We start from the raw sequence: 17,212 nt of genomic DNA, 5'->3' as shown, positions 1-17,212 counted from the left end.
TGCCTGGTTTAAAAACTGAAGAAACAGAAAATCTGAATATACCTGTAAAAAGTAAAGAGACTGAGTCACTAATCAAAAAGCTCTAGAAAAGCCCAGGGCTTCACTGGTGAATTCTACCGAGTGTTGAAGTAAGAATTAATACCAATCCTTCAGGAGAGCCTCAAAAAAATAGAAGAAAGAAGACTTTCCAACTCATTCTGATGCCAGTACTTCTCTTATTGAAACCAAAGGTATCACAAGGGAAAAAAAACACACAAAAAAACTATAGACCAATATCCTTATGAATACGGACATCAAAGTCCTCAACAAAATCAAAGCAAGCAACATATATAAAGAATTTTACACCACGAGTGAGATTTATCCCAGAAATGCAACAATGATTCAACATACCATCAAATATGGTCAAAGTAATATATCATATTAACAGAATACAGGAAATCTATCATATGATCCTCTCAGCAGAAAAAGCATTTAACAAAACCCAACACAATTTCATGATAAAATGATAAAGGGCATCTAGAAAAATCCCACAGGTAACATCATACTTGATGGTGAAATACTGAACACTTCCCATAAGATCAAGAATAAGACAACAATGACCACCCTTAACACTTCTATTCAATGTTTTACTAAATGTTCAAGCCAGGGCACTCAGGTAAGAAAAAGAGATTAAGTGAAAAGAAAAAGGAATAAAAGGCATTCAGACTAAAAAGGAAGAAGTTAAAACTATCCTTTATTTGTAGATAACATGATCTTATACATAAAACACAAAAAAACTAATAAACAAGTTCAGTAAGGTTGTAAGATATAAGAAACATATACAAAAATGAATTCTATATACTAGAATCCAAACTAAATCCAAAATGATACTAAAAAAATTACATATTACAATAACATCAAAGGAATAAAATGTTTATGAGTAAGTTTAGCCAAGGAGATGAAAGAAGTGTAAACAAACTATAAAACACTGCTTTAGAAATATAAAAACATAATTCATGTGTGAGACTTAACGTTGTTAAGATGACAATACTTCCCAAACAGATATACAGATTCAGTGCAATTCTCATCAAAACTCCCAACTGCCCTCTTTGCAGAAATAGACAAGCTGATCCAAAATATATATGGGAGGTATGAGTGACCCAGAACAGCCAAAACAATCTTAAAACAGAAGAATGAAATTGAAGGACTCACATTTCCCAATTTTCAAACTTACTACAAAGTAATTAAGTTTGAAACTTACTTCACCACATGAAGGCAATGTGGTGCTGGTATAAGAAGCAACATATAGATGAATGTAACAGAACTCAGAACCCAGGAAAAAACCCAAATATCTATGCTCAACTGACTTTCAATAAGTGTGCCAAGACCATTCAATGGGGAAAAAACCATCTTATCAACAAGTGGTTCTAGGATCACTGGATATCCACATGCATTCACATGTAAAGGAATGAAGTTTGACCCCCCCCTACTTTAGAGCTTATACCAAAATTAACTCCAAATGGATAAAGAAGAAAATATGTATAAATGTTGGTGACTATGGACTAGGTAATAGTTTAACTCTTACAACTCAAAAAGAAGGAAATAACTGAATTTCAAGTGGATAAAAAATCTGAACAGACATTTATCCAAAGAAGATACACACACGATCAACAAGCACATGAACAGATGCTATCAGAGAAGAACTTTTCTATCAGAGAAGTGCAAATCAGTACTACAATGAGACCACTCTATACCAGCTGGTATGATCAGAATCACAAAGAAGGGGCGGGACTTGACTGGTGGTTCACTGGTTAAGATTCTGCCTTGCAATGCAGGGGATGCAGGTCCAGTCTCTGGTCAAGGAACTAGGATCTCACAAGTCATGGAGCAGCTCTGGAGCCCACATGCCATAAGTACAGAGTCCAAACATCACAGGACACAAATAAGACCCAAAACAGCCAAATAAATACATGTTTGTGTGGGGGGGGGGGAGAGCGGGGATCTTTAAAAAAAAGAAGGGAGAATGTCATGTTGGTGAGGACATGTAGAAATTGGAACTCTTATACACTGCTGATAGGAAGGCAGAATGGTACAGTCACTACTGAAAACAATTTCGCAGTTCTTCAAAAATTTCTACATAAAGTTACCTTATAATCCAGTAGTTCCACTCCTAGATGCATATCCAAAAGAATTTAAGAGTTATGTTGAGTGCAAAAACTTGTGTGCAAATGTTCACAGCAGTGTTATTTATAACAGCCAAAAATGAATAAACCTAAATGTGTATCAGTGAACGAATAAAAAGGTGGTATATCCATTCAGTGGAATATTATTCAGCTGTTAAGAATCAAGTACTGATATATGCTACAATATGAATAAACCTTGAAAACATTATGCCAAGTGCATTTTCAGACTCAAAAGGCCACAAATTACATGATTCCATTTCTATGAAAGTCTCAAAATGGGCAAATTCACACAAACAGAAAGATTAGCATTTTCCAGGAGCTGTGGGGAGGAGGAATGGGGAGCAACTGGTAACAGTGAACCTCTGGCTATAAATGACACTCTCAGGCATAATTTGAATGGGGTCTGAAGATTAGATAGTGGTAATGTCACAATAACTTCCTGATTTTGATGACTATATTGAGTTGTGCAGGAGAACATGCTTCTCTGTAGGAAATTCAAGGGAAATGGGACATCATACTTGCAACTCTCAAATGATTCCTGAAAAATAATTACTCATATTATTCTTGCAACTTTTCTGTAAATGCACTACTGTTTCAACTAAAATGAGTTAGTGCAACCAAAAGTAAGTAACTTAAAAAACAGCAAACTCATCTGATTACATAGGAAGAAAAGTGAACTATGACCTCATCAATTTACTTTGACTATCTCCTTAATGAATGCATAATTACAATCATACATATCTTGGGCTGATCTAAAATGATCCATAAACTAAATTTTAACACATTAATTTTACAAATATGGACATGCCACATATCCAAGGTTAAACTGTAGCATGTAATTCCTTGGCTCTTTTTCACCCTCATTCCCTTTAGATTTTATAGTTATGTCAACAAAGTAAGTATGATAAATAGTTATGGAAACCACAGGTTAACTTAGTTTACACAGATGATCCTCACCAAAAAAGCCACATGATCTACCAAGTTCACTATCTTCACTGATAAACTGAATTGTTTGTCAAGTATAAATTTTGTTTACTTCTGGGGTTAAATCTGGCCACACTAAAAACAACTGACAATCATCTATCTCTATGTTTACTTATGTCCTAAGACCGTTACGGAATCAAGTGAGTCAACACTTTAAGAGTATTTGAAGTGTTGTCTAGAGTTGATTTTTAATAGCTTTCATTTCCCAATTATTGTTCTTACAGTTTAATTTACAGAGTTTTTGGCAAGAGTAGAGACTGGAAAATGTAACGCTATTTAAATTTAATCTTAATGCCTAGATTTCTGCACATTAGGAGGCATAAACTAAAACTAAAAAGAGTAGGGATTACAAGTTCTAATGCTGGCTTTACCAGACATTTGTTATAACCATGTGAATCAAATGAGAGGAAAAACTACAGGATCTAGTAATTCAGTAAGTACTGATATTAGAAAAGAACAAATAATGCAATTCAGGAACAGCTGCATGTCTGTTTCTTCTCATAATTACTTAAATATGTTAAGAAACGGAAAGAAAGTACCTAAAACCTAATATTGACTCCTCAAAAAAACAGGAAGCTGCACAAACTATCTATCTCCAAAATCATTTGTTGTTTCATCTGAATGTAAGACTTAAACTCTCTGGAGATGAGAGTTTAATGATATTAAACTCAATAGTCAACCAAGCCTGTATCAAACTAAGTAGCAGATTAGAATTAAATTCAATAAACAGTCTAGTTTATTACTTAATACATACTGGATAGCAGAGGTAACTAAGATTCATTTCCTACCCTTAGTGGATTTCGTCTAATAGAAAAGAAATAAGATTAATAAGAAATAAGAGAAATGCCTCTTATACAACATCCATCCAGAGATCAGAACTCAAACTAGAGAAAATAGCTTTTCAAATTTTTTCATGTTTATGTGTGAACATAAACCCAGGATTCCTTAAAAATAGAAAAATTCAGTTATTTTATATGTTTCCCTGGTGGCTCAAGTGGTAGAATCCACCTGCAATTTAGGAGACCCAGGTTCAGTCCCTAGGTTGGGAAGATCTCTTGGAGAAGGGAATGGCTACCCACTCTGGTATTCTTACCTGGAGAATTCTATAGAGAGAGAAGCCTAGTGGGCTTTATTATAAGTTATTTTATAAATCCTTTTAATTTTTACATCATTCATGTCAATTAGCACACTTAAAAATCACTTAATGAGCTGCAGATTGTAAAGATGTATCAAAATTTACCTAACCAATTCTCTGTAAATAAATGCTCATGCTTTTTTTAAATTGCAGGGGAAATCAGAGAAAACAAGTGAAGCTGACATTATTAATAGCTGTACATTTACTGAAGATGCTCTATAAAGCCAGTCTAGGAGTTCACCTCCAAGAAATGTGGGTTTTGTGAAGTATCTAATAGAGGTATTCCAGTTAATTTATCAATCACACCATATCACCCTCACACACATACACACACACACAGACCCACTTGAAAGGAACTTGAGATTCTTATAGAATATATATTGCTCCTGTGGTTCTAAACACTGCAGTTATTGTGTCACTAAACACAGAAACACCATCACAGATGTCCAGAAAACAAGGCTCAATGTCCTGATATCCCTCTTCTGCCCCCCCACCCCTGCAAATGCCCTACTCTAGACCCTAGTATCACTTTTATCCCCAAAATATTTGCACTGACTCTGACTTTCATCTCTGTCCACTCCAAACAATGCTACAAAATATTCCTATGTAAAACTTTGTAAAGCAAAATATAACCTCCCTGACTGAAAAACCCCTAATCCCAGTTATTAGAGAATACTGCCAATTTATTATTAACACTTCTGCAGCTCAGTGTGGATGATGCGGCCACTGATTCATCTTCCAATCTTAATCACTACTTTTTTTCAAATACTGGACAAATTCTTTGAAAAGCCCCCAACTTCCTATCCTATTATATACACTGTTCTCTCACCTGAAATGCACATCAAAGAGCATCTATTTATAGACAGAGAATCACAGAGCTGGAAGGGATATTAGGAATATTTTAGTTCAATATTCACCTTAATTGCAAACAAGGAACTTCTATCATTCACCCAAGAGCCCAAGAAACTCCCGTGCCCTCACACAGCGTTCACTCTAGTCTGCTCAAGACCAATCCAGTGGTTGAGATTTCCAAGCCTCATTTGCAGAGATCATGCTCTGGGAATATGGCTTAGGGTTAGACCTTTTTTTAAAAAAATAATAAATAAGCACTTCGGGTTATTCCAAGAAAATTACAGGAAAAAAGAAGACATTTAAGTATATGCAACCTTCTAGCACCGAGAACATCATCTGACATTTTCCATTTCTGTCCCCATTTTAGAACCTCCAAAAACCAGATACTCACCGCTACTTGTGCCGAATCCATAAATCTCAGTCCAAAATAGTCGCTTTCAATAAGGTCCAAGTGGTACATAATCTGATCAAATAGCTCTTGTCCTTTGGCTTTTTTCTGAAATGGCAAGAAAATAAATCAGTGAGTGGCTTAAAAGATCAACAAGCCTGCACTGAAGATAGTTTTAATTACACAAGAGCTCTTAAAAGAAATATTAACTGCAACACCAAAAGCATAACCATGTAGCAGGTAATGGGGAAGACACTATGGTTTTCCAGTAAGCCCTTTAAGACCAGAAAAGAGTTTGTGATCTATTATTTGCTTTCCTGGACAGTGCTACTGCCTATCAACCAATAAGTATTACTTTCTACACCTAACACTTAACGTAAGGAGAAACTCTTGCTTTATCTTTTCAATTTTTAGGGTCCCTATTTTAAAGGAGCTTTATAATGTAGCTGGAAAGAGAAAACAAGAAAACTTAGAACACTTAAGCACCAACCATGTGAAACTAACTGTATTTGCCAAAGAGAAGAGTCACTGAAATTAGAATCGTCAGTGAAGACATGAAGATCAGCCTTAAACTGGACTTGAATGTAGTGGGAAATAACAAAAGCAGAAATGGAAAGTGGGAGGGAACGCAGACAGCAGTAAACTACTGAGATCAACAAGACGTCACCAAACTGGAGGGAGTCAAGGTGATAAAGAAACTTGCATGGAAAAAGCAGGTTGTAAAGTATGATCTCAGGACCTCTGAGGGATCCCCACACAAAAGATCCACATGGTCCCAGGATTCTCCTCATGTACCCTCAATCAGAACATATTGCAAAAAGTGTATTATAACAGCAGGTAAGTGACCTAAGTACAGTCTATTAAATCAGGCATTAAAGAAATTTGCAAACACTCTTCTCACTAAATTTCTATGCTGTTCAGTAAGACTCTTCATAAAAATGCTACTTCTGTTAACCTACAAAAGGTATATATTGCTATTTTTAAATTAATCAGTAAAGTTTTTATTTTTGGCTGTACCATGTGGCATGTGGGATCATAGTTCCCCGAGCAGGGATGGAACCTGTGCCCCCTACGTTGGAAGCATGGAGACTTAACCACTGGACCAGCAGATCAGTCCACAATTTTTCAGCTGTAATTTCTAATTGGTAACTATCCACAAATATAACCTACATATCCTCAATCTTTATATATGTCCTATCCATGTCCCTCTCTTATATAGCTTTAAATTATTTAAGACTATTTCCTATTAAAAAAAAATGTAGCTGGCTTTTTTATTGAATCATCAGTTTCTGCTTTTTAATTGATGACTTGATGACTTACAATTTGTCCACTGCTTTTCCTGCACTTCCTATTGCAACATCTCCTTTCTATTTGATAAACTGCCATCCCTTCATCAAGACAGAACACCATGCTCAATTTTCTGGAATTGAGCTGCAGGACTTGCTTGTATTTTTTTGAGATTCTTTGCCAGTTGCTTCATTTTCTATTATTTTCTCCCATTCTGAAGGCTGTCTTTTCACCTTGCTTATAGTTCCCTTTATTGAAAGCTTTTTAGTTGGGTCCCATTTGTTTATTTTTGCTTTTATTTCCATTCCTCTGGGAGGTAGGTCATAGAGGATCCTGCTATGATTTATGTCAGAGAGTGTTTCGCCTATGTTTTCCTCCAGGAGTTTTATAGTTTCTGGTCTTACATTTAGATCTTTAATCCACTTTGAGTTTATTTTTGTGCATGGTGTTAGAAAGTGTTCTAGTTTCATTCTTCTACAAGTGGTTGACCAGTTTTCCCAGCACCACTTGTTAAAGAGATTATCTTTTCTCCACTGTATATTCTTGCCTCCTTTGTCAAAGATAAGGTGTCCATAAGTGCGTGGATTCATCTCTGGGCTTTCTATTTTGATCCATTGATCTATGTTTCTGTCTTTGTGCCAGTACCATAGTGTCTTGATGACTGTAGCTTTGTAGTAGAGGTTGAAGTCAGGCTGGTTGATTCCTCCAGTTCCATTCTTCTTTCTCAAGATTGCTTTGGCTATTCGAGGTTTTTTGTATTTCCATACAAATTGTGAAATTTATTCTAGTTCTGTGAAAAACACCATTGGTAGCTTGATAGGGATTGGACTGAATCTACAGATTACTTTGGGTACTATACTCATTTTCATTATATTGATTCTTCCAATCCATGGACATGGTATATTTCTCCATCTATTTGTGTCCTCTTTGATTTCTTTCATCAGTGTTTTATAGTTTTCTATATATAGGTCTTTTGTTTCTTTAGGTAGATATATTCCTAAGTATTTTATTCTTTTCATTGCAATGGTGAATGGAATTACTTCCTTAATTTCTCTTTGTTTTCTCACTGTTAGTGTATAGGAATGCAAGGGATTTCTGTGTGTTAATTTTATATCCTGCAACTTTACTATATTCATTGACTAGCTCTAGTAATTTTCTGGTGGAGTCTTTAGGGTTTTCTATGTAGAGGATCATGTCATCTGCAAACAGTAAGAGTTTTACTATTTCTTTTCCAATCTGGATTTCTTTTCTTTCTTTTTCTTCTCTGACTGCTGTGGCTAAAACTTCCAAAACTATGTTGAATAGTAGTGGTGAGAGTGGGCACCCTTGTCTTGTTCCTGACTTTAGGGGAAATGCTTTCAATTTTTCACCATTGAGGATAATGTTTGCTGTGGGTTTATCATATATGGCTTTTATTATGTTGAGGTATGTTCCTTCTATGCCTGCTTTCTGTAGAGTTTTTAATCATAAATGGATGTTGAATTTTGTCAAAGGCTTTCTCTGCATCTATTGACATAATCATATAGTTTTTATCTTTCAATTTGTTAAATAATACTTGTTATTTTATGCACTTTCTTTTTCTGTGTGGGTAATAGCCAACACAATGGATGTAAAACGGTATCTCACATGATTAATTTTTTTTGGGGGGGAAGGGGACTGTGCTGGGTCTTGTTCCTGTGCTCAGACTTTCTCTAGTTGCACTATGTGGGCTTGTCACTACAGTGGCTTCTCTTGTTGTGGAGCACGAGCTCTAGGGTGCAAACATGGCCTCAGGGCATTGGCTCAGTATCTGTGGTGCAGAGGCTTAGCTGTCCCATGGCATGTGGGATCTTTCTGGATCAGGGATCGAACCTGTCCCCTGCATTGCCAGCCAGATTCTTAACCATTAGACCACCAGGAAAGTCTCTCTGTTGTGATTTTGATTTATATTTCCCTAATGCCTAGTCATGTTAAGCATGCTTCATGTGCTTACTGGACATCTGCATATCTTCTTTGGAGAAATATTTCTTCCAGTCTTTTGCCCATTTTTTATTTGACTTGCTTTTTGCTGCTGAGTTGTATTTATCTATTCTATATATTCATCTTTGTGTATTAGATACACAATTTGCAAATCTTTTCTGCAATTCTGAGTTGTCTTCTTACTCACTTGATAGTGAATGTCCTTTAAAGTAAGCTACTTTTATTTTTTATGTTGCTGTTCTTTAGCTAAGTCACATCCCACACTTTGCAACCTCATGGACTGCAGCACGTAAGGCTTCCCTGTCCTTCACCATCTTCCAGAGTTTGCTCAAAATCATGTCCACTGAGTCAGTGATGCCATCTAACCATCACATCCTCTGTTGCCACCTTCTCCTTCTGCCCTCAACCTTTCCCAGCACCAGGGTCTTTTCCAATGAGTCAGCTCTTTGAATCAGGTGGCCAAACTACTGGAGTTTCAGCATTAGTCCTCCCAATGAATATTCAGGACTGATTTCCTTTAGGATTGACTGGTTTGATCTCCTTGGTGACCAAGGGACTCTCAAGAGTTTTATCCAGCAGCACAGTTCAAAACCATCAATTTTTCAGTACTCCACCTTCTTAATGGTCCAACTGTCACATCTGTGCATAACTACTGGAAAAACTACAGCTCTGACTATAACTTCATGGGCAAAATGATGTTTCTGCTTTTTAATACACTGTCTAGGTTTGTGACAGCTTTCCTTCCAAGAAGTAAGCATCTTTTAATTTTGTGGCTGCAGTCACTGTCGGTAGCAATTCTTGAGCCCAATAAAATAAAGTCTCGTGCTGTTTTCACTTTTTCCCCTTCTATTTGCCATGAAGTGATAAGACCAGATGCCATGACCTTCATTTTTTAAATGCTGAGTTTTAAGCCTACCTTTTCACTCTCTTCTTTCACCTTCATCAAAAGGCTCTTTAGTTCCTCTTCACTTTCTGCCATTAAAGTGGTATTTTCTGCATATCTTCAGTTCAGTTCAGTTGCTCAGTCGTGTCCGACACTTTGTGACCCCATGGACTGCAGCACGCCAGGCCCTCCCTGTCCATCACCAACTCCCAGAGTTTACTCAAACTCATGTCCACTGAGTTGGTGATGCCATCCAACCATTTCATCCTCTGTCATCCCCTTCTCCCGCCTTCAATCTTTCCCAGCATCAGGGTGTTTTTTCTAGTGAGTCAGCTTTTTGCATCAGGTGGCCAAAGTATTGGAGTTTCAGCTTCAACATCAGTCCTTCCAATAAATATTCAGGACTGATTTCCTTTAGGATGGACTTATTGGATCTCCTTGCAGTCCAAGGGACTCTCAAGAGTCTTCTCCAACACCACAGTTCAAGAGCATCAAGGCTTCAGTGCTCAGCTTTCTTTATAGTCCAACTCTCACATCCATACATGACTACTGGAAAAACCGTAGCTTTGACTAGATGGACCTTTGCTGGCAAAGTAAAGGCTCTGCTTTTTAATATGTTGTCTAGGTTGATCAGAGCTTTTCTTCCAAGGAGCATGTGTCTTTTAATTTCACGGCTGCAGTCACCATCTGCAGTGATCTTCGAGCCCCCCAAAATAAAGTCTGTCACTGTTTCCATTGTTTCCCCATCTATGTGCCATGAAGTGATGGGACTGGATGCCATGATCTTAGTTTTCTGAATGTTGAATTTTAAGCCAATTTCTTCACTCTGTTCTTTCACTTTCATCAAGGAGCTCTTTAGTTCCTCTTTGCTTTCTTCCGTAAGTGTGGTGTCATCTGCATATCTTAGGTTGTTGATATTTCTCCCAGCAATCTTGATTCCAGCTAGTGAGTCAACCAGCCTGGCATTTCTCATGATGTACTTTGTATACACGTTAAATAAGCAAGGTGACAATATACAGCCTTGATGTACTCCTTTCCCAATTCTGAACCAGTCTGATATTCTATACCCAATTCTAACTGCTGCTTCTTGTCCTGGATACAGGTTTCTCAGGATGAAGTCTAACTTATTTATATTCTTTTCTGCGGCCTGTATTTTATCGTCATTTCAAAAAATCATTGTCAGATCTAATGTCATGGAGATTTTCCCCTATGTTTCCTTCTGAGAGTTTTACAGTTTTAACCCTCACACCTGAAAGTCATTCTGGGTCTACACCTATTCTGATTTCTGTGGATTTCTTCATCACACCCAAGCAATTAACTCCGTTCTCTAAGAAGACTGAATGGATGTCAGTTCAATTCAGTCGCTCAGTCATGTCCAACTCTTTGCGACCCCATGAATCGCAGCACGCCAGGCCTCCCTGTCCATCACAATCTCCCGGAGTTCACTCAAACTCATGTCCATCGAGTTGGTGATGCCATCCAGCCATCTCATCCTCTGTCGTCCCCTTTTCCTCCTGCCTCCAATGCCTCCTAGCATCAGAGTCTTTTCCAATGAGTCAACTGGGCATGAAGTGGCCAAAGTACTGGAGTTTCAGCTTTAGCATCATTCCTTCCAAAGAAATCCCAGGGCTGATCTCCTTCAGAATAGACTGGTTGGATCTCCTTGCAGTCCAAGGGACTCTCAAGAGTCTTCTCCAACACCACAGTTCAAAAGCATCAATTCTTCAGTGCTCAGCCTTCTTCACAGTCCAACTCTCACATCCATACATGACCACAGGAAAAATCATAGCCTTGACTAGACGGACCTTTGTTGGCATAGTAATGTCTCTGCTTTTCAATATGCTCTCTAGGTTGGTCATAACTTTTCTTCCAAGGAGTAAGCGTCTTTTAATTTCATGGCTGCAGTCACCATCTGCAGTGATTTTGGAGCCCAGAAAGATAAAGTCTGACACTGTTTCCACTCTTTCCTCATCTATTTCCCATGAAGTAATGGGACCAGATGCCATGATCTCCATTTTCTGAATGTTGAGCTTTAAGCCAACTTTTTCACTCTCCTCTTTCACTTTCATCAAGAGGCTTTTTAGTTCCTCTTCACTTTCTACCATAAGGGTGGTGTTATCTGCATATCTGAAGTTATTGATATTTCTCCCGGCAATCTTGATTCCAGCTTGTGCTTCTTCCAGCCCGTGCTTCTTCCAGCCCAGCGTTTCTCATGATGGACTCTGCATATAAGTTAAATAAGCATGGTGACAATATACAGCCTTGACATACTCCTTTTCCTATTTGGAACCAGTCTATTGTTCCATGTCCAGTTTTAACTGTTGCTTCCTGACCTGCATACAGGTTTCTCAAGAGGCAGGTCAGGTGGTCTGGTATTCCCATCTCTTTCAGAATTTTCCACAGTTTATTGTGATCCACAGAGTCAAAGGCTTTGGTATAGTCAATAAAGCAGAAATAGATGTTTTTCTGGAACTCTCTTGCTTTTTCCATGATCCAGTGGATGTTGGCAATTTGATCTCTGGTTCCTCTGCCTTTTCTAAAACCAGCTTGAACATGTGGAAGTTCACAGTTCACATACTGCTGAAGCCTGGCTTGGAGAATTTTGAGCATTACTTTACTAGCGTGTGAGATAAGTGCAACTGTGCGGTAGTTTGAACATTCTTTGGCATTGCCTTTCTTTGGGATTGGAATGAAAACTGACCTTTTCCAGTCTTGTGGCCACTGCTGAGTTTTCCAAATTTGCTGGCATATTGAGTGCAGCACTTTCACAGTATCATCTTTCAGGATTTGAAATAGCTCAACTGGAATGCCATCACCTCTACTAACTTTGTTCGTAGTGATGCTTTCTAAGGCCCACTTGACTTTACATTCCAGGATGTCTGGCTCTAGGTGAGTGATCACACCATCGTGATTATCTTGGTCATGAAGATCTTTTTTTGTACAGTTCTTCTGTGTATTCTTCCCCAAGCTTGTGCCAGGTCCAGAACGCTAAGTTGGGATGGAGGTGACGCGATTGAGGAGGTCCGAGAGGAGGTGCTGTCTCCACTGCACAGAGGTGGGCCTGAGGTTCGGCGCCTCCCAGGGTGCCAGCGTCAGGCCCAGGAGCAGACCGCGATACAGGCATCCCCTCCGCCTCTCCAGCACTCCGACCTCCCTGCGCCCAGAAGTTCGATGGTGGCAGCAGCGTTGAGGGACCCACCTCAGAGTAGTATGAGTAGAGAAGCTACTCCACGTTCAAGGTCAGGAGGGGTGGCGGTGAGGAGATACCCCTCGTCCAAGGTAAGGAGCAGCGGCTGCACTTTGCTGGAGCAGCCGTGAAGAGACATCCCACGTCCAAGGTAAGAGAAACGCAAGTAAGTAGACTGTAGGTGTTGCAAGAGGGCATCAGAGGGCACACACACTGAAACCATAATCACATAAAACTAGTCAATCTAGTCACACTAGGACCACAGCCTTGTCCGACTCAATGTAACTAAGCCATGCCCTGTGGGGCCACCCAAAACGGGCGGGTCATGGCGGAGAGGTCTGACAGAAATCTGGTCCACTGGAGAAGGGAGTGGCAAACCACTTCAGTATTCTTGCCTTGAGAAACCCATGAACAGTATGAAAAGGCAAAATGATAGGATACTGAAAAATGAACTCCCCAGGTCAGTAAGTGCCTAATATGCTACTGGAGATCAATGGAGAAATCACTCCAGAAAGAATGAAGGGATGGAGCCAAAGCAAAAACAATACCCAGCTGTGGATATGACTGGTGATAGAAGCAAGGTTCAATGCTGTAAAGAGCAATATTGCATAGGAACCTGGAATGTTAGGTCCATGAATCAAGGCAAATTGGAAGTGGTCAAACAGGAGATGGCAAGAGTGAACGTCAACATTCTAGGAATCAGCAAACTAAAATGGACTGGAATGGGTGAATTTAAATCAGATGACCATTATATCTACTACTGTGGGCAGGAACCCCTTAGAAGAAATGGAGTAGCCATCATGGTCAACAAAAGAGTCCAAAATGCAGTACTTGGATGCAATCTCAAAAACGACAGAATGATCTCTGTTCGTTTCCAAGGCAAACCATTCAATATCACAGTAATCCAAGTCTATGCCCCAACCAGTAACGGTGAAGAAGCTGAAGTTGAACGGTTCTATGAAGATCTACAAGACCTTTTAGAACTAACACCCAAAAAAGATGTCCTTTTCATTATAGGGGACTGGAATGTAAAAGTAGGAAGTCAAGAAACACCTGCAGTAACAGGCAACTTTGGCTTTGGAATACAGAATGAAGCAGGGCAAAGGCTAATAGAATTTTGCCAACAGAACGCACAGGTCATAGCAAACACCCTCTTCCAACAACACAAGAGAAGACTCTACACATGGACATCACCAGATGGTCAACACCAAAATCAGACTGATTATATTCTTTGCAGCCAAAGATGGAGAAGCTCTATAAAGTCAGCAAAAACAAGACTGGGAGCTGACTGTGGCTCAGATCATGAGCTCCTTATTGCCATATTCAGACTTAAATTGAAGAAAGTAGGGAAAACCACTAGACCATTCAGGTATGACCTAAATCAAATCCCTTATGATTATACAGTGGAAGTGAGAAATAGATTTAAGGGCCTAGACCTGATAGATAGAGTGCCCGATGAACTATGGAATGAGGTTCATGACATTGTACAGGAGACAGGGATCAAGGCCACCCCTATGGAAAAGAAATGCAAAAAAGCAAAATGGCTGTCTGGAGAGGCCTTACAAATAGCTGTGAAAAGAAGAGAAGCGAAAAGCAAAGGAGAAAAGGAAAGACACAAGCATCTGAATGCAGAGTTCCAAAGAACAGCAAGAAGAGATAAAGCCTTCCTCAACGATCAATGCAAAGAAATAGAGGGAAACAACAGAATGAAAAGACTAGAAATCTCTTCAAGAAAATTAAGAGATACCAAGGGAACATTTCATGCCAAGATGGGCTCGATAAAGGACAGAAATGGTATGGACCTAACAGAAGCAGAAGATTAAGAAGAATGGATGTCAGACACACTCAACTCTGACACTTACTGGAGACAGCATCAGACTCCATGGGTTAAGCTCAGTCCCACAAGACTGCCCCTACTTCAGATGCCAGTCACAGTCCAGTCTATTAGTGGTGCTTCTGACCAACTGGCTATTAAATGGGTTCTCAAGACCCCCTCCTTGGCTTCAATTAATTTGCTAGAATAGTTCACAGAGTTCAGGAATCAGTTTACTCACTAGATTTAAGAAAGGATATCAGCAGAGACAAATTAACAGCCAGATGAGAGGATATACAGGTCAAGGTACCAAACACAAGAGCTCCTGTCCCAGTGGAGTTTGAGATCAAGCACATGGAAGTGTTCTGGTTCACCAATCCAGAAGTTCTCCAAACTTGTCCTTTGGGGTTTTTATGAAGGCCTCATTAATTAGGCATGATGGATTAAATCACTGGTCACTGGTGACTGAATACAATTTCTGGCCCCTCTTCCCTTCCAGCTGGTCTGAGGGTAGCAGTGGGTGCCAAAGTTCCAACCTTCTAATCACCTGGTTAGTTCCCCTAGCAGCCAGCCACCATCAGCTGGTTACTGAAGGGCTTTCCAAGTCACAGCATTAATGTATCAAAAACACTTTGGGGACTCTTATCACTTAGAAAATTCCAAGAGTTTTAGGAGTTCTGTGCCAGAAACAGGACGAAGATTAAATATATGTTTATTGTAAATCACAATACTACAGTAGTCTTTGATCCATTAGGAGTTAATATTTTGGGTTTCCCTAGTGGCTCAGTGGTAAAGAACCCAACTGCCAATGCAGGGGACGTAGGTTCAGTCCCTGAGACAGGAAGAGCCCCCAGAGAAGGAAATGGCAACCCACTGTAGTATTCTTGCCTGGGAAATCCCACGGACAGAGGAGCCTGGTGGGCCACAGTCCATAGCGTTGCAAAAGAGTTGGACACAACTTAGGGACTAAACAACAACAACAGAAGAATCCAATTTAACTCTTTTGCATGTGGTTATTCAATTTTCCCAGCACCACTTGCTAAAAAGACTCTTGCCCACTGAATGGTGTTAGCATCTTTGTGGAAAATCATTTGGCCATATATTTGAAGGTTTATTTCTAGACCCTGTAATTTGCTCCACTGATCTGTATGTCTGTTCATATCCCAGAACCACATTGTTTTGATTACTACAGCTTGATACTAAGTTTTCAAATCAAGATATGCGAGGGCAATCTTTCCCTTCTTTTTCAAGACTCTTCTGGATATTTGGAATCCCATGAGATTCCATATAAATTTCGAATAGTCTGTCCTATGTCTTAAAAAAATGTTCTTGGAATTTTAATAGGGATTGCACTGAATCTACAGATCACTTTGGACAGCACTGTCCTCTTAATAACATTAAATCTTTCAATCCACAGACGTGGGCTATCTTTCCATGTATTTAGATATTCTTTTCATTTCTCTTAGTAATGTTTTGAACTTGTCAGTGTACATGTTTTTTGCCTCCTTGGTCAAATTTATTCCTAAGTATTTTCTTCTCCTTGGTGCTACAGTAAAGGTATTATTGTCTTAATTTTATTTTTGAATTGCTCATTACTAGTGTATAGAAGGGCACTTGACTTTTGTTGCTTGATTTTGTATCCTGCAACATTGTTGAATTCTTTTATTAACTCTAATGGTTTTACTGTGGAATCTTTAAGGTTTTCCACTTGTAAGATCATGTCATCTTGAACAGAGGTAATTTTACTTCTTCCCTTAGAATTCAGATGCCTATCATTTCTTTTTTCTGCCTAGCCTAGCTGCTTTGGCTAGAACTTCCAATATTATGCTGAATTAAAGTGCTAAAAGCAGGTAACCTTGTTCTAGTCTTAGGGAAAAAGAAACTTCTTTTATCTTCCATTTCTTAACTTCTCTCTTAAGCTTCTTATTTTGCTTATATTCCTTCCTCTTATGAGAAGAGTTTCTAAATATGATCTTCCAATTCACTAATTTGTCCTTTATCTTAGATTTGTCTCCTTATTTTGGCCATAGTCATCAGGATTAATAAACTTCTCTGGATTATGTATAATAAGAGAACGGGCTCAACCCTAGTCTGTCAGCTCCATTTAGCTATGAGAAATTAGTAGAGGTGTAGATGAGTTCTAGAGGAAAGTTCCAAGAATCAGAAAACCAGAGTCAATCACTTTCCATTCAACATAAAACTTTTCAGATCAGTGATTCACACCCATTCCAAAGGAAAAGGTAATATAACACTGAAAAGGATATATTTTCATTACAATATATCACTCCCTAAGAGTTTGATGGAAGAGGGATAGGGAATTTAGGTTAAGAAATTTTAGAGGTGAAGACTTAACAGAGTTAGAGAACTTTGGGGAGTGCTATCTTGGAAGGAAAGTTATGACCAACCTAGATAGCATATTCAAAAGCAGAGACATTACTTTGCCAACAAAGGTCCGTCTAGTCAAGGCTATGGTTTTTCCTGTGGTCATGTATGGATGTGAGAGTTGGACTGGGAAGAAGGCTGAGCACTGAAGAATTGATGCTTTTGAACTGTGGCGTTGGA

General features: G+C 38.9%; 1 protein-coding gene across 4 annotated transcripts in view; it reads right to left on the bottom strand.

Annotated features, from left to right (window-relative positions):
* The window catches only part of EPB41L5 (erythrocyte membrane protein band 4.1 like 5), a 166,386-nt gene that overhangs the window by 128,311 nt on the left and 20,863 nt on the right, over window positions 1–17,212 (bottom strand). For all 4 annotated transcript variants that reach the window (XM_061439882.1, XM_061439885.1, XM_061439887.1 and 1 more), the window contains one exon: window positions 5,525–5,629. In XM_061439882.1, the coding sequence (XP_061295866.1) occupies window positions 5,525–5,629 (105 nt within the window). The remainder of the gene's footprint in view (window positions 1–5,524; window positions 5,630–17,212) is intronic.

This window comes from Bos javanicus, chromosome 2 (assembly GCF_032452875.1).
Source record: "Bos javanicus breed banteng chromosome 2, ARS-OSU_banteng_1.0, whole genome shotgun sequence".
Classification (NCBI taxonomy): Eukaryota; Metazoa; Chordata; class Mammalia; order Artiodactyla; family Bovidae; genus Bos; species Bos javanicus.
Note: the sequence above shows the minus strand (reverse complement) of the source record. Positions and strands in the feature narration are given on the sequence as shown.